Genomic DNA, 25,686 nt, shown 5'->3' on the forward strand with positions numbered 1-25,686 from the left:
GTTATCCCAGTAGACTGTGAACTTTAACAATTCTCTTTGTTTGTTTAAGAAAAGAAAAAAAAACCCAATAATTCAAATTTACAAAAGCATTAAAGCATAGTACATTATAACTGATATAATTTCCACTTCCAGACCTGATCATTCCATTCCAGGTATCCTTTATATTCTGTGAATTTGAATTTGAGTTGCAAGCATTTAAGTTTATATTTAGTGCAAAGACTTCCAATGATTATAACTTCTTGTTGTTACTGATTTAGTTGAAGGAGCCTGAACTTGAAAGCTGATTTAAGTTTCAATTCCTTGGTTGCAAAGTTGCCACCTGCTCAACTCACACCTGCAGGCTAATTTGAGAGTTATCTAAGATAGACTGATAGAGTATTATCATCAACCTAACGCTAATTTTAAGAATTCCAATATGATAGTGAATATTTAAATGTTTAAACCACTTACATCTGAGATTTTAAATTTTAATTGTTCCAGTCTGCACTCTAGGTCTGATTTTAAAGTTTCCTGTATATTCTGCATGCATTGAAAACAAGGCAACAAAAAAATGAATATATGCATCATACGTTATTAATTTTTTATGTTAGCTCTCTCTTTTGCTAGGTTCCCTTCCTACTTTGCTAAAAGAGCTTGGCTTCTACAAGTAGAGCTGGTGGCAGAAAGAGGGCCCCTTGTTGGAAACATACGACACCAGGTCCAACGCACTGAGATTTCATTTGCAACCATCCCACCATAAAAGGTGGCATTAATCGCAACTCAAATATCACCTTGCAAAGATCGAGTGCCAAGATATTACACCAAGTGACAAATGTCCTGAACAGACTACAAGGGACGCAATAGCAGCGCTTGAAGCTTATGACCAAAAGAAGAAGAAAAAACAGAACGGCAGAGGCAATAATACTGATAATAAAAACTACAAATGCTGCTAACAATAATAATATATATAATAATCAATGAATTAAACAAATTCAACCAAATCAAATTAATAACTATTAACCAAATCTTATTATTTGTCAGGTGAAGAAATTTCCTGTCCAAGGCGGCAAATTGGACCGCAGATCGGGCGCAAACCAGGACCTACATCTGGGCTCCTAGGGCCAAACTCAGTAACTTAGTTATTTAATTATTCACCAAAGTTGCAGAAAGCGTCAAAATGAGATAAAAATCATTTTTTTGCCATACCATAATGTCTTTGAAGGCTTAGGGTAATGAACTAAACCAACTTTGCATCTGTCATAAAATAGCATTCTCCTCCAAGAGGATTGGAGAGCTCTAAAAAAGCACGAATTTGCATTCTGAAAGCATCATGAGGTCATCAAGATTACCTAAACTCATTTCCATGAACAAAACCATTCCTTGATCAATCATATGCTCTCCAAGAAAGTTGGAGTTCTCACTTGCCCACCAATTAACTACAAGAAAACTTGGAAAATAGGCTAATTATTCTCAAACTAATTATGCTTGAGAAGGGAATATTAAAAACTTTGGCAAGTCAATGAAGACAATTTTTACTTAGATTTGTGTAACATTTATCTTGTATCTTGCAGAGTAGCTTTATATGTTTTGGGATTATTGATTGCTCCCAATGTTGTTCTTTGTGAACAGATGTTGTAAGTGTTGTGCTCATTATACAAATCGATTCATATTTTGATGTGTATCCATTGATATCTACTTTAATCATTGCATAGCATTCCTATTTACATTTCTATTATAATTAAGTTGGAAAAGTTAAAAACCCTCATTGCGAAATAAGTATTTCGATCTTCTGCTCCTACCTCATAGATCAAAAGATGGATCGAAACTGTTTCTTTCAAGCATTTTGTTTACATGTAAAACTCTAGAACATTATCCCATTTAGTCTCCATAATATGCAATTTAATTTACTTGTTTTAGATTTTATGAACAGATTAATTTACAGAGCTTACCCTGCTAATCTAAAAAGAGCAATTCTAACACAAGGCTTTCTTTAAACAGTTTACGTTGAATTCTAGGTGCATTTTAAACTTGCCTGGTCATTTAGATTTATTTGCAACCTCAAGGATGTTCTCTTAGATTGTGAATAGCCCAAAGTAGGTAGGGGACAGCCTAGTGACTTCCAACGTATCTTGCATTTCAACTCTTTGCTACATTTTATATTCTAATTCACAATATCAGGAACTCCTATATCAATTTTGGTATAACTTGTTTTAGATTAGCTATTTCCATATTCTTTTATATTTATTCTGGGGGTACTATAGTGTGTTCCAGTGTTGAAACTTACCTGTTCCCTTTCAACATTTGTGTAGGTTTTATAGTCTTGTTCAAAATGTCAGGGATTCATACAACAATTTTGGTATACCTTGTTTTAAATGAGCTATTTACTTATTCTTTCCATCTATTCAGAGTTGTCCATCTGTTTCTCATAACATTATGTTTGATGTTGTCTTTTCTGAATGTTGCGAAGTTCAAATGTAGTCAGTATACTTTGGCTTAATGTATTCGTGCAAGTAGCTAAATATATATTGCTGTTACTAAGATATTCTACTAAAAAAATAATAATAACCATATGATTGCATATTCTAAACATGGGGTCTTACAATATCTTCTGTAGTCTGATTAAGTCTTCTCTGTTACCTCATTTTTATGCCATTAGTTTACACTAGTAAAGCTTATTTGTGTTCCTGAATGTTGAAATCTACCCTGATAAGGAATTTCTTGTTAACCTAATGTCCCTATAACAAGTAACACTATTTGACAAATCCATTCGGAAAGTATTTTTAACACTAAGAATTGGTATAAGATCTGCCGCGTTATATGCCACCATATTCAAAAGAATTATCCATTTTAATTAATTTCCTCATCGCTATCATCACAGTTAGAGATTGTGCTTTTGTCATACCTGGACAGAATGGCATAACACAAGCGACCAACTTGATGGAATCATAATTGGTTTGCACAAATTCACATTATGATATTATATTAATTCATCTATGTATAATGTGGTTATCTCATCACAAATTAAGATTTTTTTATGGATTCATTGAAATTCTTGAATATACTCTCTATGCTCAAATAAGCAACGCTCCAGTGAAAAGCATCAACAAAATTCCTGTTATAACACAATACATCTCGTGTCAAAAATTTGACACTACTTAAGTGTATACACATACATGAACAAAAATTCAGAATATTTTGGCATTTCCCTTTTTCTGAAACATTAGAAGGATGAAATATAATCTGGAGCAGCAGCTCCTTGTAATGTACTTCTGTTTTCATAAGATATATCTAATATCTAAAAAAAAAACGATTAGATGGATGATTTTAGAAGTTAACACTATTTGGAACCAAATCTATGCTAAACTATATCCAATATTATCAAGAAATTTTTATTAATCCTTCCTCTATGCTTTTTACATTGATCTAATTGATTTTAATTTGGTTGTTTTTTATTAATACTTTGACTTTAATTCTATTGTCATGATTTTTCTATTTCATAAGACAGCTTCAATGAGTTACCTTGTTCCATCCCCACCCATATATCTGTCCCTCTTTATCAAGAGCCATTGTATGTCGCCAACCCCCAGAAATCTGTAAATTTGATAAGTCGATATTATTAAAAGTACTCAAAAAACTTGAACAAGAAATCATTAACTTTTGTGCATAAACATAAAAGATATGAACTACATCTAATAGATAAGCAAAACATCATCATTGTGCATTTTGAACAATCTCACTTGTCCACTGCCATTGAATTAAATTGTTCTTGTGACAGGGATTTTATATAACAGTTTACAACTAATTTATGTCTTTTCACAATAAAAAGGCTAGTACATAGCCTTCGTTCAGTAAGTTTCTGTCAAAATAAATGTTAACCTCTTAAACTTCTAGAAACTATGCATTATTATTACAACCAAAATGACCCACTTGAGATGTTATGAAAGTCATGAAACGACTTGCACAAAGAATATAATAGGAATATGCTCCAAATACCTGATGATAGAAAACCACTTCGAGAGGGGTACCTCCACTAGACTTCAATAAAAAAACAATACTCAATATGAACCATAATTTGGAGACTTGGACTCAAACTCGACTCGCATCCCAAAATTGCCAAGGTGGAACCTACAATTGTGCCACAATTGACAAATGTACCTTCCCATTCATGGGGTATTCCAATACATCAAATTTTAGGTGGCTATTCTTCAATTGTGTATCAGCAATGCAAAGTAAACATGTCTCCACTTTGGCTATGATTGTAATAACCACATTCAATTTTTTATATTTTTTGTTTGAAAATAGGAAAGCTCAAAGTAAACATATCAACAATGATATGTCGCTGTCGTCAAGTATTGATAAAGATTACAATGCTGAAACAAGTGCTAAAACAAAATGGCACTGACCAAATCACTACCCAAAGTTGCCCAAAATGTACCCAACTATAAATAATGATGGATCACTATAAATGGATGGCTGGAAAGATAATTGAAGATTTGGCAATGGTACAAAAGCACGCTGTTACTATCTGAACAGCAAGAGAAATAACCCAGAATGATCACCAACACATGCCCAACATACCCAACATGAATATAGGCATTAATATCTCGTAACATATGCTCAATACTTCACTTAATAATGCTGAAAAGAAAGAATATCAAACTGGAAACTCTAATGAACAAGTACAGGTCTTGAGAGGATGGAGGAAAAAATTGCAACAAGACTAATATGCACTAGAAGATAAGCTGCAACGGGACTTCAATGTACTCACAAAATCACACCCAGCTCCCCAACAAGACACCGAAACTGATGTATCTTCACCAAACAATACCCAAATGACTCAAATCACCTTACAAGAGAGGTATTCAAATCCAAAAAAGAATTCTAGTCTTATGCAGATCTGAATCAAGAGGTACAACAGGTACAAACCCACTGGTCATCAACAAATGCTTCAATGTAATCACCAAATCACACCCATCTCTCCAACAAAACCCACAACTGATGTATCTTCACCAAACAACACCAAACAATCACACAAGTTCAACCCCATTTCAATCAATCCCCTTTGCCAATCAATACACACATACTACAAACGAAGATTTGCATATATGGGTTATAAACTAACTCCTTTATGTCGTCGTTATTACTGTGGCAGCAATAGCATTCACAATAAATCTCATTAGACACCTTGAAAATTATAAACTTCACCCCCAAAGGATTAAAATCAACAGTATTGTGTCCAAATGTAATGTCCCTACTAGTTAGAGATCATTGTCTTGCAAAACAGATTGTTAGAATACAACAAATATATATATATATATAAAACCAATCTGACTTGCAATTTAACTTTAAAATACTTAATTAACACAATCACAATTCTTATCAAATAAAAAGGATACGAATGCCATGCGGAGATATGTCCTTAGGCAGTCGTGAAACTCGCCTTCTTGGAACCCATCTTGGTTCCAAGCCCTCTAGGAAATCGAAGGTGAATTCAATTCCTGTCTTGGATGTAATTTCTTACACCCAAGCCATCCAGGAAATCAAAGGTTAATTCGATTCCTATCTTGGATGTATTCCTTGCCTTGGATGATGCATCCCATCATCCAAGTCCTCAGAGGGGACCAGCCAGATCCGTCTCTTCTTGGATGAACTTAGTCAACCAAGCCATATATATGCATATAGATATTTAGCATATATACTGCCCTAGGGATTATCATAATCCCTCCCTTAGACTAAGGGAGTTTCCTCCCTATAGCCTCCAACATGTGATTACATTTATAATACATTTTTGCATTTTATTACTATTTTCCTATTCCATAACCTACATGTCCATATTCCTGATTTAACATGTATTCACTACATATATTCATAAAAATGTTCATTAACCAATATTCACATTTATTTCTTAACATATATGCCTACTATTCTTGATATGTATTTACTACTTATGTTTACACATTCCTTAACATCTAAGAACCTTTCATTAACATATGTATTAAAATGTTCATTATTTCTATTTGTTAATATATATATTAAACTATTCATTATTTATATTCATTAATATAAATATTAAACTATTCATTATGTAAATTCATTAATATATATATTAAACTATTCATTATTTATATTCATTAATATATATATTAAAATATTCATTATTTATATTTATTGATACATATATTAAACTATTCATTATTCATATTCATTAATATATATATTAAACTATTCATTATTTATATTCATTAATATATATATTTAAATATTCATTATTTATATTTATTAATACATATATTAAACTATTCATTATTCATATTCATTAATATATGTATTAAGGTATTCTTTATTTATATTCCTCAACATTGTTAATTTTAACACTTTCAGATTAACTAAGACTCAGAAAATCAGAATTTATTTACTAATTAGATTCATTAGATTTAGAGATTTATAGTTTCAGATTTAACACAGCAAAGAAAAATAAAGAAATAGAGACAAGACACAATTACCTGGGAAAACCTCCTAGAAGGAAAAACCCAGTCAAAAAAGATCCTCAGATCTGATTATGGATAATAGTTATGCAAACAATACAACACTTATCTCATGTGCTTTGTAGGTTCAGATTTTGTTGTCACTGGAGGTATGGTAGATCACGGTGGCTGCCTTCAACATTTACTTGCTATTATGTGAGAGATGGATGCTGATGTTGCCTTAACCTAAATTGCAAACCTTTGAGGAGTTCACTGATTCCTTGTGATGGATTTCGCACCTCCTTCTAATGGCAGATGTATGTTGCTGTTGCTGTCATGATTTCGCACCTCCCATATATGTATGTTACTGTAGCTGTCATGTATTTCGCACCACCTTCAACATGCAGATTGCTATAAGTGCAGATCTCTTGTCATTCCTTGGAGTTCGCATTAGGCATGTAGGTTTCGCATGAAGAAGCAGATTGAATTGAGATGATAATGATAAGATCTTTCCTTTACTTATATGTGGAGAGAACCCTTTTGTGTAGGTCGGCTTCCTTTAATTAATTAATTGTATTTGTTTTACTTAAATGCCTTGTAAGTAGGGTCGGCCCTATTAGCAACACGTTGAGTATTTTTAGGCTTGTGAGGTGCAGTTTAAGGTTGTCGTGGTAGAGGCTCTGCCCTATACGTTTGGGAAAAGGGCCCAGGCCTATAGGGCGGATTCCAATGTTGCCTAAGGTAATTGGAATCCGTCATTCCCTAATTAATATCAACAAACATATGTAACATCATGTTTATTATATATATTTATTAACATGTATAATAAAATATCCATGCAAACTTACTTGTGCATAACCTGCTGGCGTAGCTTGCTGACTTTTCTTTCCACCCACGTAGCAGACCTCCCCATCCTTTCCGCTCTACACTTCTTAAATATATATTTCTTTTTCGTGGCATGCACCACACACGTCTGAGAACTACTTAATTTTGTGAGTTGTAATCTCAGAATTATTCTCTCACACACTCCAACCCATTCTTTTCTTTTCTTCTTATGGGCCTGTTGTGACCATTTCACACATCGCCCCATTTAAATGGGGACCCCCTCTTTTTGCTCGTTTTTGCTCGCCTTTCTCTCTGCTTTTTAGGGTTTTGGTTTAGTATGCCAGTTGTCTAGACTAGGGTCAAACCTTAGGGTTTCTGTTACTGTCTTTTCAGGCCAGAGTCCAGTCCAATTTTGAGCTTTTGAGCTTCCTCTCATGGAATGCAATTTTGAATAAAATAAATTCGCCAGAGGCTGGGTAAGTTGGTCTAGTTTCAATTGGAATTTTGAAAGCAGAGTCCAAATTTGTCTAAGTGTGAATGATGAGATTTTGATTTTTTGTCCGATTGAGTAATTTTGACCAAATTTTGAAAATTTTGATAATTGATCCCGGGCATTGGAAATGACTTGTTTTTGCCTTGTGAAGTGATTAAACTCCCAAAACCTTGATATTTTGGCCTGTAGGAGCAAAATCGCTCCTGTCCCTTAGTGAAGGACTGGAGCTTGTTTCTCAAGATTTTACTGTCTCTGCAGGATCAAGACAAATTTTTGACTGGAAATGATAAAGGGAGGCATGATCTTTCCGTTGAATATAATTTGAAGAATTTCACAAGCATGGAAATGTGCCAGGAGCAAAAATCGCTCCTGTCCCTCAGTGGAGGACCGGAGCTCAAAATCAAACATTGCCTTGTCCTTGCAGGATTCGAACCATTTGACGATTTGAGGAGATCAAAGGAAATATATTTCATCATTTTAATATAATTTGAAAGCACAAACATGAGGAAAACTTGATTTAGAAGCTAAATCGCTCCTGTCCCTCAATCAGGGACCAGGGCGAAATTCAGTGGTAGCTCTTGTCCCTCTCCCAGGGACCAGAGCGAATTTCCTCATGAGGCATGTTTTGGGCAAAGATCAAGCAAGTTTTGAGTTTGAAGCAAGAAAGGAGGATGAAATGAACCCGTTGAAGACAAATTGAAGATTACAAGACATCAATAGGAGACTCAAATTGGCCTAGGCGCTCCTGTCCCTCAGTCAGGGACCAGAGCGATTTTTGCCTTAGGTCAATTTCTCGCCAAGTTTGAACAAACTCCCGGCCAAGGATGAATGAAAAGGTCCACAACGAGTCTATTGAAGATAATTTTTGAAGTAAGCAAAGTGTGATGGAGCCTATAAGTGAAAATTCGCTCCTATCCCTCAGTCGAGGACCAGGGCGAAATGGTAGCTATCTTGCCTTCCACCCAAATTCAAGTCATTCCTAGCCAAAGTATAAGGAGGCAAGGACATTTTGAGGTGTCTTGACGGAGAACGAAGTATCAAAGACCGCCAAAGATGAAGGATCTGCACTGAAATGCCTAAGTTCGCTCCTGTCCCTCATCAAGGGACCAGAGCGAAAATGTTCAAATCAGGCCAAATTTGGGTTGCCATTCACATTTTAGATGTTTGAAAGGGAGTAAAGAACATCATTTTGAGCCTCGGAGATAATTGCAAGTTAATATGATGAAGGATTTATACTCTATACCCTAGTTCGCTCCTGTCCCTCAGTCAGGGCCAAGGGCGATATTCATTTCACTAGCCAATTCCTTCAAAAATCACGCCAAGTCAAGGACGTACAAGGTTACACAGGGTCTAAGGTGTCTTGAGAAGATGATATGAGAAGTAGTTAAACGTCAAAGGGTGATCAAATTGAGTCAAAATGCTAGATCGCTCCTGTCCCTCAGTCAGGGACCAGGGCGATTTTCATCAAACCACTTATTTTCCTTCAAAATCATGACAAAGCAAGGGTACACAAGATCGAGAACATCATTTGGAAGGTGACAAGAAAAGAAGTGAACGTCAAAAGATCGCAAAATTGAGCTAAAATGGAAGTTCGCTCCTGTCCCTCATCAAGGGACCAGGGCGATATTAGTCACAAAAGGCACTCATCCACAAAGTCAAGTTAACCAAGTTTGAAATTCCCAGCAAACATGCCAGTTTCAACGTGAAGATGGAGGTTTTAAAAGTCAAAGGCAAAAGAATCAAGGCTAAAATGCAAGTTCGCTCCTGTCCCTCAGTCAAGGACCAGAGCGATATGGTTTGTATCTTTCCACCTCTCCAAGTTTTGGCGCTAAATCATTTTTGAATTTTATTAAATGCTAAATATCGATAAATTTAATTAAAGATAGCATTTAAAAAATAGCGCAAAGCATTTATTAATTAATTTTTGCCCTTTTAAAAAATCGAATTAATAAACAAAGGCATTTAATTAATTAATTATTAATTTAATTAAAAATCGAATTTGAGCACTTGGATTTAAATTCTTACAAAGTCGGCATTTAGTTTTATTTATAAATTGTTTTAAAATTGCCTTATTTTGCAAAGTCGGCCTTGAGGTAGTTGTAAGGGTAAGCGCCTATAAAGGGAGGGTGATAATTTCGTTTTCAAATCATCATTTCACCTTCATTCATATGCGATTTTGAGAGGACAAAGAGGAGCGAATTTCATAAAGGAGAAGTGCGAGTTTCTATTCAAAGTGGTGCGAATATCATCAAAGGGGAATACGAACTTTGATTGGAGGTGAGGCGAATTTGCTATCATCAAGATATTGAAGACCCCTTCCAAAGGTGGCGAAATTGCTAAGGAGGACATTCGCTAAAGGAAGATCATGTGGAAAAGTTTCAAATTCTAAATTTTGCCTAGGCAAATTTCCTTGTTTTGCATTTTAGAGTTTAACTCTCAAGTAAGGTATGGCGATGTGATCCCTTGCCTTAATTTTGAATTTTGATCGTCATAGCCTTAAATTTTGAATTTTTGAAATTTTGAATTTCAGTAGCTCGATCGTATTTAGGAAATGATAACTCAAGGACTTATCATGAAGTTTCCTAAATTTAATCTGTAATCTATAGTTATACATTGCAAAATCTAGTTCTTATTATGAAATGTTGTGTAGGTATGGCGACCCCGAAGGCGGGAGCATCCACCAGTCGTCCTGCTCTCATGAAGGAAGATCAAAAGACCGAAGAAGTGGAGACCAAGATCGTGTCTAAATGGAGCAACATTGGAGATACCAACTTGGGCAACTTCAGTACGAAGAAGTTTCGAGAGGTCCCTTACATTGGCAAGCCATCACCTGTCGCCCGGAGGATAATTGAAAGTGGCATCACTAAGGCGGCCGGCTTCCCTCCAGCAGTACAGTGTCATGAGTTGATGATCGAGTGCGCTCGTCATTATGATCCTCAATCCAGAACGATCGTGTCCAAAGAAGGAAACACTTTAGCTTATCTTTCAGAGGAAGCTATAAGTGAGGCTTTTCATCTTCCAGAGCACAGGGATATGGTCTACAAGAGCATAGAAGGAGCAGGTCCATGTACGAAGATGATCCAGACGCTTGCCTAAGCATCATCAACAAGAACTGGTTACTCAAGAGTCGTCCTCGCCTGAGCAAGATACCGAACACACCGCATAGGATTGATTTCCAGGAAGAGTATAGAGATTTGATTAGAATGCTCAACCGAGTCACAGGTGCACCTCAGGCCTTCTACTTTGAAAAGTGGATGTTCTACTTCATCCAGGTGATAGTTCAGGGAAAAGGAACAATACATTGGGCTAGAATGATTAGCCATTGCTTGGACGTACAGTTGAGGAGACTCAAGGCTACCAAGTCCTTCCACATGAGTTCATACGTCATCTATGCCTTGATCAGGAGCTTCGAGTACGCAGGACTACCTCACAGAGGAGTGATTGGAAGAGGACCTGGCGAGGTCAGAGTTTGTGATTCCTATGTTCACTTGCATCATCCGCCAGGAAGCAACTACAAGTTAGTTAATGATACCTTCACAATGAACATTACGAGGACGTTGCAAGGCGGGATTCACAACAGATTATCTCAGGATGCACAGGAACTAGTAAAAAGGTACGGTGCTTGGTTTATCCAATTTCCAAAGTTTACTTATATCAGAGTTCATGGATGTCCTTCACCCCCATACATGTTGCCGAGATATCCGACAGACAGAATAGTGTTACTTGAGGTAACAAGATAGTTGGCAGCTTATGCGAAGGCATTCAGACACAGGCATGGGAATGGAGTTCCGGTACCTATCATATTGGGTAATTCAGTTGAGGTATGTCCTAATGCTTTAGCCATGGATGACGCGGAGAAGGAGTTTGCTTTGTATTCTTTTTCATTCTTTGCCTTGAGAGAAAGCTTTGATCCACATGGATATATAGAGGAGACAGTCGGTAGGAAGTTTAAGCATGAGTTTCAAATAGAAGATTTTATGATAAATCTCTTAGATGATCTTGAAGTGAAAAGGAAAATGCATTCCAGATTACCTTTGGATTTCATCAGAAAATGCAAGATTTACAGAGTGGCCGACCAAGCTCAGGACAGTGGCAGACATCTCCAGTCATCCTATGATCGAGAAAGCAAATCAGTAAGGTTAGATTGGAATGAGCCCGAGATTGTGGATCTAGATGCTTTGATGGCTCCAATCTTGTCTTGTACTCGCAGATGGGTTGATGTGCAGCATCAGAAGTTGAGGGAGCAAGGCATAGCTATGACTTTCACTTTGGAAGAGAAACCAGTTGAAGGAGGAGCAAGTGTAAATGAGCGTAATCCTAATCCCAGAAATGCAAGCGAAGGCAACCTTCGAAGTGTAAGTGAGGGCAATCCCCCTCCAAGAGGCTCAAAGAGGAAAGAGAGACCTGAGAAAGGGAATCCTCCAAGAGGAAGCAAGAGGCCAACCGAGATCGTTCATCCGGCACATCTTCTCGACAAGAGAAGAGGACACTTGAGATAGAGGAGTCTATGGAGTCAATGGTACAGAATGATAAAGAAGGACAGGCACCTCAAGGGTCACCAAGTGGATCTCTCCAAGATTATGAGTTACATGAAGACAAGAACAATGACGAGGTAACATCTCCTCCTAGAGAAGAAGAAGCATTGCATAAGGAGATACAGGTTAAAGAGACAAGATCGGCTATCCCAGATTGGTTGAAGGAAAGATTAACGAAGGTGATTGTGATCGAGGACGAAGACAATGTGATTGATTTAGAGAGCCTTGTTGGACATTCCCAGGAAGTGACAGAGAAGAGAAAGGCTACCAAGATGTCCAAGATGATTAGAGATGAGTCTGGATCCAGAAAATTACAGATAGCTACACCGGCCGTGGACAAGTACGAAGGTGAGATCCTAGCAGAGGAATATGATATAGAGACATTTGAGCTAGGTCCATCCACAGCCGAGCAGACACTAGATGATGCCACCGATTCGTTTGAGGCATTGAAGATAAGCTTAGGGAAGAAATGGAGAAAAATAGAAAGCTTGAGAGAGAAGTTGGTGCATGGAGAACATATTTCAGTCATCTCAATCAGCCTTGAGGACGTCAGGATCCAGCAAGATCACCCATACAGGCACTTCCCCTTCAATCAATTGGTGAGGCAGAGAGATTCAGGAGTATGGTCCAGCGTATGAGTACTTGGATGGATAAATCTCATACAGTTGCCATGGAATTTGCAACAAGGATGATGCAAACCATTCACCGAGCTATTCAGGTTCTTGAGATCATCCACAACTTGATGATAACAGTGGCCGCTTTTGCTCATACCAAAGATGTTATCATCCCTGTCTTGCGAGTAATCAGACAAACATCAAGGAAGGTCTTAGGGCAGGAAAAGATCATGGATGGAGGACCTCACAATTTACTTCAGTGGTCAACCTTACTCCAGATGAAGGAAGTTCTCTTCGAGGACATCAGTACTAGATGTAGCCATGTTGAGGAGGTGATCAACCCAATCCAGGACAAAGTATTTGAGGTACTGCGTACTATTCTTGACAGGAGGATCGAAGTTGAGACAGATGTAGATTTGCAAGAATTAGAAGATAAAATCAAGGTCATCTTTTGCAAGGACGCTAATATCACAGATGAGCAACAAGACCAAATGTTTGCTACCATGCTCTTGATTGAAAAGACTAAAGAACTTGAACCTGGATGGGACGCTGCTCTTCTCGGGGCATTTGATCAGGTCATCCACTTGGAAGAAAGAATGAAGCATCTTCCCGAGATTCCAATTGCTGAGATCGAAGGAATCGTATCAAGATTCATTGCATATGCTAAAAAGGAGCATTGGAAAGGGAATAAGATTCTAGATGAAAGGTTGTTATAGATGACATGGCATCTTAATTGTCATTCGTCTATGTCTCCTAGCTTTTTGTGCCAAATTTAATATTTGGCTATGCATTTAATATTGTTCAGTAAAAAGGAGGCTATTTGTAACAAACCCTAATTAGGGTTTAGGTGTCATGATCTTGACCGTTGATCTGCTTTTTGATCTAGACCGTTCATTGTAATTGGGGATGCTATTTATACCCTCCTTTCATTTCATTTTGTAATCAGAAATTAGAGAGGGTTAGAAATTATTGATGTATTAGAGAGATTAGAGTTTAGAAGCAATTTACTTTTGTAGCAAGATTGAGTTTTGAGAAAGGAATTCAAACAATTGTTGTACATGATGGCTTTGAGATCAATAAAATATTGAAGTTATGGTGTTTTGTTGCAATTCTCTTGGCTATCTTCATGGTTGTTCATTTTTCTTGAACCATTCTCAATCAAAGTAGTGTGTTAATTCGAAGGACAAAGTGTTGGACTTGATCTTTGGTAGGATTCGCTTTCCAAACCACTAGCTTCTTGCTGATTGTAAGAACGCCTTGCGTGGTCGACTGGAGATATTGGAATCACTCAAACCTTCAATCATTGTTGTATCTTGGATATGTACCTTCGTGGTAGTGTCTTTGATCTTTGATGTATTGAAAATCATTTGTTACCTTAGAAGATCGCATCAATTTCAATTGAGTTGTTAATTTATGGCAAAATTGAAGTTGGTAGAATCTCACCAAGTCTTGTCCACATCAAGTCATTCTTAGGGTTAGACTAGATTAGACCTCTTGCAAACCCCATCCTTTTGATATTTTTTGAAAAGCTTCTTTAGTTTAGCAAAATCTTCGGCAACGTAAGGCCCCTTGATGACACAGCAATCACAACGACCACTGGTGCTTATCCACACGTAGAGACCCTACTAAAAGGAACATTGGAGTCATCCTAACTGATCCTTCTTGCGAAATCTTCAGCGGTTAGCGACTTTATTCAAGAGAGGATAAGATGCCTTTGGGTATTTTATTCTGTGTATGATTGTGTACAAAATACACGTCAACAAGGCCCAACCTCTATGTATGTCTTTTGGCTTATATAGAAAGGCATTCTTTTGAATGGTCATATCCTTTAGTTATAGTTACTTTTTCTTAATCACATCTTTTACTTAGCTTTTGGTTAACTTTAAATGTTGTATCCTTCCATCAAATATTCTTTTATTTATACATGGGACTCCGAGAACATATCCCCTTTCATACGAATCGCATCTCTTCTGAATAGAAGATTACTGCATCCTTATTCAAATATGTTATTTATAAAATCCACACTTTTGTATTGTCTTTTTCTTTGTGATTAACACAAACTCTTATCGCCTAGAATATTAAATGATTCATTTTTCTTCAGATATGGGAATAAAGGATAAAAACTAATTCTCTGATTGTATTTCAAATCTGATTATTATCTTAAGAAGGCTGGGTGGAAGATCATGGATGACATGCTGAGATGATATCCTTAATATGCTGAACATTATATTGATGGTCTTGAATTCTTGCTTACCCAGATCGGGTGTAGATGTATTATGTAATTATTGGACTCATCTTCGATGCAACTCTGTTAACATTTCATTATCAGCCCGACTTATGGATCCTCCAAGGTACTTCAGGAACATATACATGTTTACCATTTTACTATTTATACTTGTTGCTTTCTAACTTCTAAATATTGAGGCGGTCATCCTTGATCGTGCAAATGTTCTGCTCTTTGCTTGCTATGCCAAAGATGGGGACATGACACCAAACACCTCCAACCAAGCCGGAAAACAACACTAAATCTCAGATGATTCAGGACTAGACTCACACGCCTGTATGCACAATGTGCAGCCAGCACTACCTAGGACCTCACAAAATTCATTCAAAACTCCCATGGCTAGCATGGATTAACCACCAACAGCGCTGACTTGGTCTTTGATTATTTTTCTATCACTCTAGGCATCCATTAGAGTGAAAAGCCTACTCCCATATAATGCTAGCAATAGCAGACATGTCAAGGACATATACGGCTAGTAAGGAAAGTGATTGTTTACTATTGTATGTGATAAGTTAAATACAGGAAGGAAACCCATAAAGATGACAATGCATACCAAATAGAGGAGCAAAATATATCTTTATTTGCACATGAAACCATTACAAAGAAGAAGACCAGAGATGGTCGGCCAAGGATTACAGTTGATCCAACTACATCATACTACCTTCCTTGACTTACACAATATATTAAAAGGACCCGACGGATGGAAGGAGGAACACAACCGTCAACCAACGAACACTTACATAACTACCCAAGAGTGGCAAACCACTTAATACAAACAATCAATACCTTGTCGGATAACAAATATTATCAAACATAACAATAGACATTGTACGCTGACTACATCATTCCCCCAAAACAGAAAAAGTCATTTTCTAGATGGCAAGTCAATAGCAAATAATATTCGGGAAAACTAATGACAAGAGTGTCGACAATGACTTGTACTGGGCAACCCCAACTTGTAGTGTACAAGTCATTGACCTTCAAAGCCACACAAAACGGCATCCCACACAACATGATTTTCATGATTTTTTAAGATGCCAAAAACAATGTTGACAAAACTAAAAAATAACAAATTTGGAGTGTTTAACCAACATATGCAACATATTAAAGTACGATGTCGTGTTTGAGAATGTTGTACGTAGTAAAACTATATGATGCCATAGTGATATTGTCGAATGATGGCACAAGAAAATTGTCATACAATGTCATGAAACAAATACCATACAAGATGAATGCTTGTGGATCGCACGAATGGATGCTTGTGATACCAATGTAGTACAAAATGATGCCATTGATGCCAAAGCCATACAAGTGTAAAGTGATGTTGTCATGCATGATATAAGTGACTTCATACAAGTTGTCGTGCAGGATAAACTTGATGACGTACAAATTGCTATGCAAGATGATGTCATGCGAAAGAAAGGTGCCAAGCCGTACAAGAAGGTGTCATACCAAAATCAAATGTTAATGACATATTGTGCAAAATAAGTTGTATGGGTGTGTTAGTATCTCTTTTATCATCTACCACACATTAGAATAAAGTACCCAAAGATAATTTACCCTCTCTTGAAAAATAACTGCTTATGCTAAGATTGCTAGAAGATCATATGGCGATTCCAAGGTTTCTTTTGTCATGTCTTGATGTGTTGATAAGCTCAATGGTCTTTGTGATTTGCTGGTAATACACAAAGGGACTTACGCTTGGATTGTTCAATTCACAATGAAGGTTTAGACAATGAAGCTCTATCATTTGGGACTTGGATCATGAAAAAACTGAAAAAGAGACAAGGGTTTAGAAGTTCTAATCTATTCCTAGGAATTCAACAGACGATATTGATTAAGTGAACTCAATAACCACACTTTGCTTCGCCTCACTTAGGACAACTACACAAAGTGTATGCAATCTTCAAAGGATGTGCTTATGATCGAAAGTTAAGCATACACAAAGGAAAGCTCAGACTAACTTTGCACAGTGAATGAAAATCATCCTTTAACCAAAAGTATGAGCACAGAAACACCACAAATCAATACTTATCAGATCTTGCATTCAATCTAACATACATGAAATAATTTCTAACTATTGTGTTGAGGAAATTGAAAACCTTGCTAATCATTCAAATAAAAGAGATTACAAAGCCTTAAGGGAAAGCACACAAGTAATGTATTATCTGGAAATGACCTTCTTGCAACATATTTCAAAAAACCTCACACTCTCCAAATGAGAGGAGGCAACCTTATATACACATACAAAAGTTTTGAATGGTAGAGATCGAACAGCGATCAAGGGCCCAGATTGAAAGATAAAAAACCCTAATTAGGGCTTCCTAAAATTAACTACCCCTCAACCAATGAGAAAATTACATTTGGGGACACTTGTCCTTCTTGCTAAATATGAACCAACAATAAAAATAGAAGGTTGTTGCATTGTGAAGTGTACCCTCTAGAAGCTTTTGTGGATAAGTCAGGTTCATTGAACCTGGACATGTTGACTTGGAACAATCTGATTGGTTCGAAGATGACCAGGTGCCACCTCAGCGCGTTGAATATCTTCCTTGAATTCTCCAATTTGTGTAAAGAAATTGTCTAAGTATGGAAATTTGGTTCTTCTTGTCACCATCCGATTTAGTTGGGTTCTTGTCCTTAATTCTTCAGGAGAATAAGTCCGTCAAGAAATTGTCCTGATTGCTTCCATAGGTCTGGGATTGTAGATGAAATTCCCAAGAAGTCTGAAATTCTTCTCATAAAGTTTGAAGATTTTTCTTTCTTGATGCCTTGACATTCTTTCAAGTGCCTCGAATTTGTTGAAGAATTCCCCTCTGAAGCATTTGTCATAGCCAAATTTTGGCCATCTCTATGCTCGGATGAACCTTGCTTGCGGACTTGTCTTCAATCCTAAATTTGGCTTGAAACTCCATTTGTGTTTTCTGCGATGATTTGGCCTTAGCTCTCATCCAAAACCTGCAAAACCAAAAGAAATTAAGTTAGAATCCTCATTTTGAGCATGGATTTTAAAGGTTTGATGGCAAAGTGTGCTCTGGTTCTCCACTTCCTCAACACTATTAGCTTTCAACAAGCTGCGAACACTTAGAAATTTTAGACACCCTTGAAAACTCAATCTAATTTGAAGGTTTGGGAGTGAAATTTGTCTTTGATTACTCCGAAAATGAATGACTTAGTAACAAAATTCGTGAAATGAATGTCAAAATTAAATTTGGATATAGGGAAATGTCTGAAAAATAAACTAAGCTGTAAAAACCAACTCCATTTTCCATGAAAACTTCATCAAAATTTGAAAATTAGATTGAAAAACTTAACCCATCTGCCTTGAATACCCCTCTCACCTTAAAAATTTTGGATAGGAAAGAGGTTGAAGGAATGCTTGGTCGGAAAATCTTCACTACTTCCTCTTGCAAATGCCTCAGAAAATTTCTTTGAATTGTTCTTGAAGTCTCAGAAAATATGTGAATTTGATCTTCAAAACAGTCAAGAATCTTCCTCAAAATGTATGAAATTGTGAAAAATGTTGGAAATCTCAGACTTAAACTTAAAAACTCCTTCGAAATTACTTTAATCTGCAGAAAATTCATCAAAATACTCTCAACATGCACAAAACTTCTCTCAAAATGCCTCTCAACTTGTTCTTGAAATTCAAACTGCATATGATGAAATGAGAGAATGAAAGGCATTTGCATGAAGTTCGAATTTCATAATTAGAAACACAAAGGATCTTAAAAATTTGTTTCTAATTCGCTCTTCATTCATCGAACTTGGACATTCAGTCTTTAATCTTTCAAAGGAAGTTTCTAAATTTAGACTCAATGAACTGTCATAACTTTGGCAAGTTCGAACTCCCAATTTCAGTTCAAAAAGAAATTTCTCACTTCAAATCGAGTCTGAGTTTAGTTCAAAAAGAAAGTTTCTATTTTCAGTTTGAGTTCATGAATTGAACTCCATCTTTCTTTTTTTTTCCAAATTTTGAAAATTTCTAAAACTTTCTTCCTTCCCTTAATTCAAACTTACACAGATTTTCTTGACAATAAGGCGGATTTTGTCAATCTTTTCCATATAAAGGCAGACTTGGTTAGATTTGTGTACCATTCTTGCTATTACTTCATATCCAATCAAGGGTGGACTTTGTGAGTTTCTTTCCCAAGTAGGAAGGTGGACTTTGTTGAGTTCATGGCACTCCTATCTAGCTTCAAGGCAGACTTTGATTATCTTACGCACCTTAGGAGGGCAGACTTCACTAACTTCATGCCATGTTGCTTGAGGGCAGAGTTTATCACGTTTGAACACCAAGAAGGCGGACTTCACCACTTTCCTAACCCATTTTTCATTACCTCCAAGGCAGACTTCATGAATTTCATGTACTCAACTTCAAGGCGAACTTCATGAATTTCAGGAACCATGAAATCAAAACTTTGAATCTTCATAACTTGAACACTTATTCCCGAATTGCCTTTTGAAAACCACTCTTCAATCCTCCCTTAGATTCTTCTTCATCCCTGAAATGAATCTTGGAGCCAATAATGCAAACCCTAGATCCCCTTTCCAAAAAACGAAACAAGAAGCATCCCTAAAAAATAGCAAAAACTTTCTAAAAATAGCCAATTCGGGGATCGCGCTCAAAATGCCAAAAATGAAACTTCCTAAAAAATAGGAAAAAGAAAAAAGCAAAACTTTCCAAAAATAGAAAGTTGTCCAAATTGACCCAATTCAATTGCAATCTTCGTCCTTCGGCCTTTATAGGCACTTTGACGGTTCTAGACTCTTTTCTGACCATTGCTTGCACAAAATTACTCATGACTTTCAAAATTGACAAACTTTGGCATCACTGATACTGGAAGGTAGTATCACTGATGCTGGAAGGTCACAAGGCCATAACATAAACACTAGAAAGCAAGAAAAAGGGAGGGTTCCCATTTGCAATGGGGTGATGTGTGAAAAAGGTCACAACCGGGTGCAATAAGAACTTGTCGTATCATTGCAGAAGTAGTTTGTTGCATGATACGAGAACTATTTGTCATACAAGAGCAACACAAATATGTCGTGTGACGGCTCGAGGATATTGTCATACATGGGCAAGATGATATTGCCATATGCAAGCAATTGGAAACTCTCATGCAGGAGCAACACAAATTTTTTGTATGGGACCAAAGGGACATTGTCATACAAAACAAATAGGCTAACGTGCTTTAGGGTATGGCCAAGGATATCACACAGGTGTCTACAACCGAACATGAGGATAATGCGAAGAATGCCATACACCTTGACTCCCGACATTGTCATACAAAAACCCTTCAACCAGTGAGCATAAGCTCTAATGCCGAGAATGATATGTTTGAGAGATATAGATTGGTTCGAGCTACACTTTTTCTAATGTATTTCTTCTGTTCATAAGGTTCATGATCATAGTAAATATTACCATCAGTCCAATATGATGTTACTTCTTAAACAAATGCATTCCATATTAAGCCTAGAGATTTTCGTTAAGGAGTTATTGGTCACCTCATCCTGTATACAAAAAAAATCCGAGAAAATTTACATCAATTGGTATAAACATAAAGCATCAATATTGTGGTGGAGTTTTGTCTATGTATATGCTCATCATTCATGTAGTAGTCAACAAAAATTCACTTATTCACTTCTTGGATTGTAGGACTAGGAAATTGGATCTCCTAAAATCAAGATGAGTTAAGCTTGGTCTAAAGCAATCAGGAAGGCCTCATGACTCCAAGAAACCAGTGGAGCTTGTGTGGCATTATGCCAATAGTAAAATGCAATGTCAACTACCACTTATTGATCAAAATTTAAATGTTGTCTGCAAATCCTACAAAGACTTTATTTGATCCACAAGGATTGTGGAATGTTGTTTTGTAACTATGAAAGAACATAGGGCTGGGCCCTGTTGACGTGTATTTTGTACACTATCAAAAACAGAATAAAATACCCAAGGGTACCTTATCCTCTCTTGAGTAAAGCCTCTGATTGCTGAAGATATCGCGAAAAATGATCAATTAGGGTGACTTCAAGGTTCTTTGCTATAGGATCTCTACGTGTGGATAAGCTCTCTGTGGTATGATGTGATTTGCTGGAATCACAAGGGGACTTACACCTGATGAATGAACTTCTGATTTGCTTTGAATATTGCTGGAACACAGGATTTTACTGCCTTAGATTTGAAAAAAGGAAAAACGACGAGGGCGAGGAGAGGATCTAATTCTAATACTAAGAATGTAGGAGCAATGAATGATCTTTGATGAAATTCTAACTAAGTCTTGTTTTGACATCACAAGACCATCTCCACAAGGTTAGTGCGATCTTCGAAGGAAAGCTTTCTGATGTTCAAATCATCACTGCAGGCATAGACACCATCAGGTTGATGCATATCAATGAAGAAGAGATAATTGAAGTTAGGCTTAAGCTGGACTATTCCAGTTGACTACGCAAGGCAAGTCTGCAATCAACAAACTGCTAGTAGTATGGATATACGAATTCCACCATCAATCAAGCACATTTCTTCCACTCATCTAATAACATGAAATCAAATATGAGAAGTATAGAGACCACGCAAATTGTCGAATCGACCCATAAATTTCACCATTTCTTCAATGAAGTTACAAGTCTTTTACAACAACATCTTGGCAACAATCTTTGCCTTCTCTCTCTACTCTATTCTAATTGCTATTCTAATCACCTAGCTAATCACCTTCTAACTACTCTCTATCTGTCTTCTATTAACTGCTTCTAACTGCCTTTACAAAATGAAATGCCAAGGTTTATATAGTGCCCACAATACAATTCGATGGCTCAGATCAATTCGAGATAAATGGCCAAGATTTTACAATGAAAACCCTAATTAGGGTTTGTTACAACCATTACATAACATTTAATGCTCGACCAATGAAATAATTGTATTGCTTGGACACATGTCTTCTCTGGAAAATTCAACCAATGGATAGCTGGGGTAGGTACATCGGAGTTTGTGCCACCTCCCATGAGTTAGGTACATTGAATCTGGACAAGCTGAGGTGAACCACACTAACTGGAGAAGTGATGACTGGGATGCCAACTCATCTGACACTTGGTTGATGCCAATTTGGTGTTGCTGGGAAGCTAGCTTTAATTAATTCTTCCAGAACTATCTTCTTCTTCAACGAACCCTTGCTCTAACTTCTTGTGTCCTTGATTTGCAGGATGATTGATGTACCTCGCCTTGGAATGCTGGACTGGAAGAGGTCGCCCTTGTTGATGTTTGATCGAAGAAGGTCATCCTTGACGATGCTAGACTGGAGGAGGTCGCCATTATCCTTGCTTCATCTTCTTAGAGGAGACCGTCCTTATCCTTGCTTGATCTTCTTGGAGGAGACCTTCCGGCCTGTAGATTCTTCGAGCTTGGGAGTCGCCATCTTGATACCTACACAACATTTCACAATTAATAATATATCTTGAAGCGTAGAAATTAGGATTCAAAAGGAAGATTTAGGATTTTAATTAGGAAACTTCATGATAAATCTTGAGTTACCATTTCCTAATTAACTATGCCAAACTTAGAATTTTCAAAATAAAAGTTCAAAATTCAAATCTTCAATAATGGTGTCAAGATGATTTCGCCATACCTCCCCTTGAGTATTAAACTCTAAGAAATGATGCAAAAATAGATGAAATTCGCTAGGCAAAATGTAGATCAAAGCCATCTCTTGACAAATTGTGCCTCCTCTAGCTTGGAAAAGAATTCCACCTTCCACTAGCTTCTCCAAAATCTAGAAATTTGCCTTCAAATACCTTCAAAAAAAACCTGGAAATTTTCTTCCAAACTAGCAAGAAATACGCCTCTCCAATAGCCTTCAAAATAAATTTTGCACTCCTTAATCTCCACACTTTTGCACTTTAGAAGGGATGAATGAATGATTTGAATTGTGAAACAAACCCCTTCAATATATAGAGCGCTCACCACCTTACCCCCATAGGCCGACTTGGCAAAAATAGGCCAAAAAATAAATAAAATTGCAAAAAACAAGAGGTCAACTTGATAAATAAATAAAAATAAGCCTCTAAGCGCTCCATTTTTAATTTTAATTTCACAAAAATTAATTTTAAATGCCTTAACAATAAAAAATTCGATTTTTGAGGCTCAAAATTAATTTATTAAATGCCAATGTGATTTAATTTTTTCAAATATTTCGAAGTTAGCAATTTGGCATCTAATGCAATTTTGGAGGATATTAACGCCCAAATATGGTAAAAAATAATGAATGCCATTAACTTCGCTCTGGTCCCTTGGAGAGGGACAGCAGCACTTTTCTCAATCTAGGCCTTGCATTCCTCATTTTCACGTTCAAAACCTTATCTAGGCATTTTAAAATGACATTTTTGATTGGAGTCTTGAGTTTAATTCACTTGATCTTTAGAAGGAATGTGACTTTAGGACATTTTCGCCTTGGACTCTGGGTGAGGGACAGGAGCACTTTTTCACTTTTGTCCTCAATCCTTCATCTTTCATTTGTTGATTTTCGTTGTGGAGTAACCAATGATCTCTTTCACTTGTTCCATGCATGCTTAACTCGTTTTTGCAAGGCAAAATTGATTTTCCAAAGGTTTTCGCCTTGGTCCCTTGGAGAGGGACAGGAGCACTTTTAGTATTTTAGGCTAGGATTCTCAAATTTTGAAGTCAAGTCTTTGTTCACCATGCTTTAGAAGATCCTTCCTATCTCGCACAACCTTGCCTTAGCATAATCTCGAAGGGAATTTGTTGATTTTATAAAAATCGCCCTGGTCCTTCACTGAGGGACAGGAGCACTTTTGAGTCCTTGTGCAAATTCTTGATCGCATTAATCTTCAAATTACCCTCCAGGCGTAGAATATCATTCCCCACTCCTCCTTGAGTCCTGGAAACAAAAATAGCATTTCAAAATCCAAGGTAAATGGGCATATTTGGAGATTTCGCCCTGGTCCCTTGGAGAGGGACAGGAGCACTTTTGCCAATTGTCATCAAAATTTGCGACTCTTGCATCTCAATTCCACCTCGAAGCATTTTAAACATTATTTCAAACTTGCGCCTTGGCCTAGATTTGTCCAAAATTGACGAGAAAGGCTAGATAACATGTTTTTCGCCCTGGTCCCTTGGAGAGGGACAAGAGCACTTTTTGCAAATTCAAGTTTGTTTGTCCTTTGCTAACCTTCCAAATTATCTTCAACGGGCTAATCATGTCCTCTTCCATTCATTTCAATCACAAACTTGCCTTGTCTTTGCAAGAAATTTACACTTTTTAGAAAATCGCTCTGGACCCTTGGAGAGGGACAGGAGCACTTTTTACATCTTGGCACACTTCTTTGTTCTTTAAACCTCTCAATTGCCTCTAAGGCATGAAACATCATTAGTCCTTCCCATCCAAGTCAAGTTTTGCCATAAAATATCAAACAAAGAGGAGAAACTGGAAAAAGCGGCATGGTCCTTCAATGAGGGACAGGAGCACTTTTTGTCATTTGGGTTGATTTACTCCTTTGTGAACTGCTTAAATTATATTCAATGGACAAAACATGCTTCCCTCGACCTCTTCAAATCGTAAAATCACTTTAATCTTGCAAAAATAGTGCAAATTTGAAAATCAAGCTCTGGTCCTTCAGTGAGGGACAGGAGCACTTTTTGCCTTCAAAGCCAAATTGTCTCACTTTTCATCTCGAAATTCCTTTGCTAGGGAAGATTTCATCTTACTTCACACTACGATAAAAGTTAATGTCCAAAAAAGGTCTAAAATTGTGCACATAAAGAAAATCGCTCTGGTCCTTTAGTAAGGGACAGGAGCGCTTTTGACCTTCTAGGCAAAAACTTCATCATTTCATTGTTTTTAATCAAGTCTGGATGCTTTATCATGTTCATTTCGTCCTCCACCATGCCTTTGATGTCTCAATTTGACCAAACAAGGTCAGGAATGACTCAAATAAGCTTTTTTGCCCTGGACCCTTGGTGAGGGACAAGAGCGCTTCGCCTTGGTCCCTTGGAGAGGGACAGGAGCACTTTTCGCTCCCGATCCTCAATGAAGGACAGGAGCGAAATTTGACTTTTTGAACTCTCTATCAGGATAATTTTTATGGAGTATAAGTGACATTTCCTTCTATCCTTCATTTCCTTCTATCCTTCTTCTTTCTTATACTTTAAGTTATATTCCATATATACTTTCAGGATGTTTGAGAGTGGTTTCAGACCTCCAGGAGTTATATTGCAAAATCTAATTTTTGAAGCTTTTTCAATTTCCAGACTTAGTCAAATTTCAAGATCAAGACATTCCAGACTTAGCCAAATTTCAGGATCAAGACTTCACTCCAGCAGGACCTGCTATCCTATTGATCTCCCCGACAACACTCAAAAATGCAAATACCAACTGACAAAACCCTAAAAGACCTAGAAAACAAACCCTAAAAAGCAAAAAAACCAGGGGTCCCCATTTGCAATGGGGCGATGTGTGAAAACGTCACAACAAGACCTCACACT

The 25,686-nt window shown here is 37.0% G+C and overlaps 1 protein-coding gene across 2 annotated transcripts in view; it reads right to left on the reverse strand.

The window, feature by feature from the left end:
- Positions 1-25,686, reverse strand: part of LOC131067629 (ultraviolet-B receptor UVR8) — a 195,006-nt gene that overhangs the window by 61,212 nt on the left and 108,108 nt on the right. For both annotated transcript variants that reach the window (XM_058002716.2, XM_058002717.2), the window contains exon 7: positions 3,499-3,570. In XM_058002716.2, coding sequence (XP_057858699.2) covers positions 3,499-3,570 — 72 coding nt within the window. The remainder of the gene's footprint in view (positions 1-3,498; positions 3,571-25,686) is intronic.

Source organism: Cryptomeria japonica, chromosome 5 (genome assembly GCF_030272615.1).
Source record: "Cryptomeria japonica chromosome 5, Sugi_1.0, whole genome shotgun sequence".
NCBI classification, from domain to species: domain Eukaryota; kingdom Viridiplantae; phylum Streptophyta; class Pinopsida; order Cupressales; family Cupressaceae; genus Cryptomeria; species Cryptomeria japonica.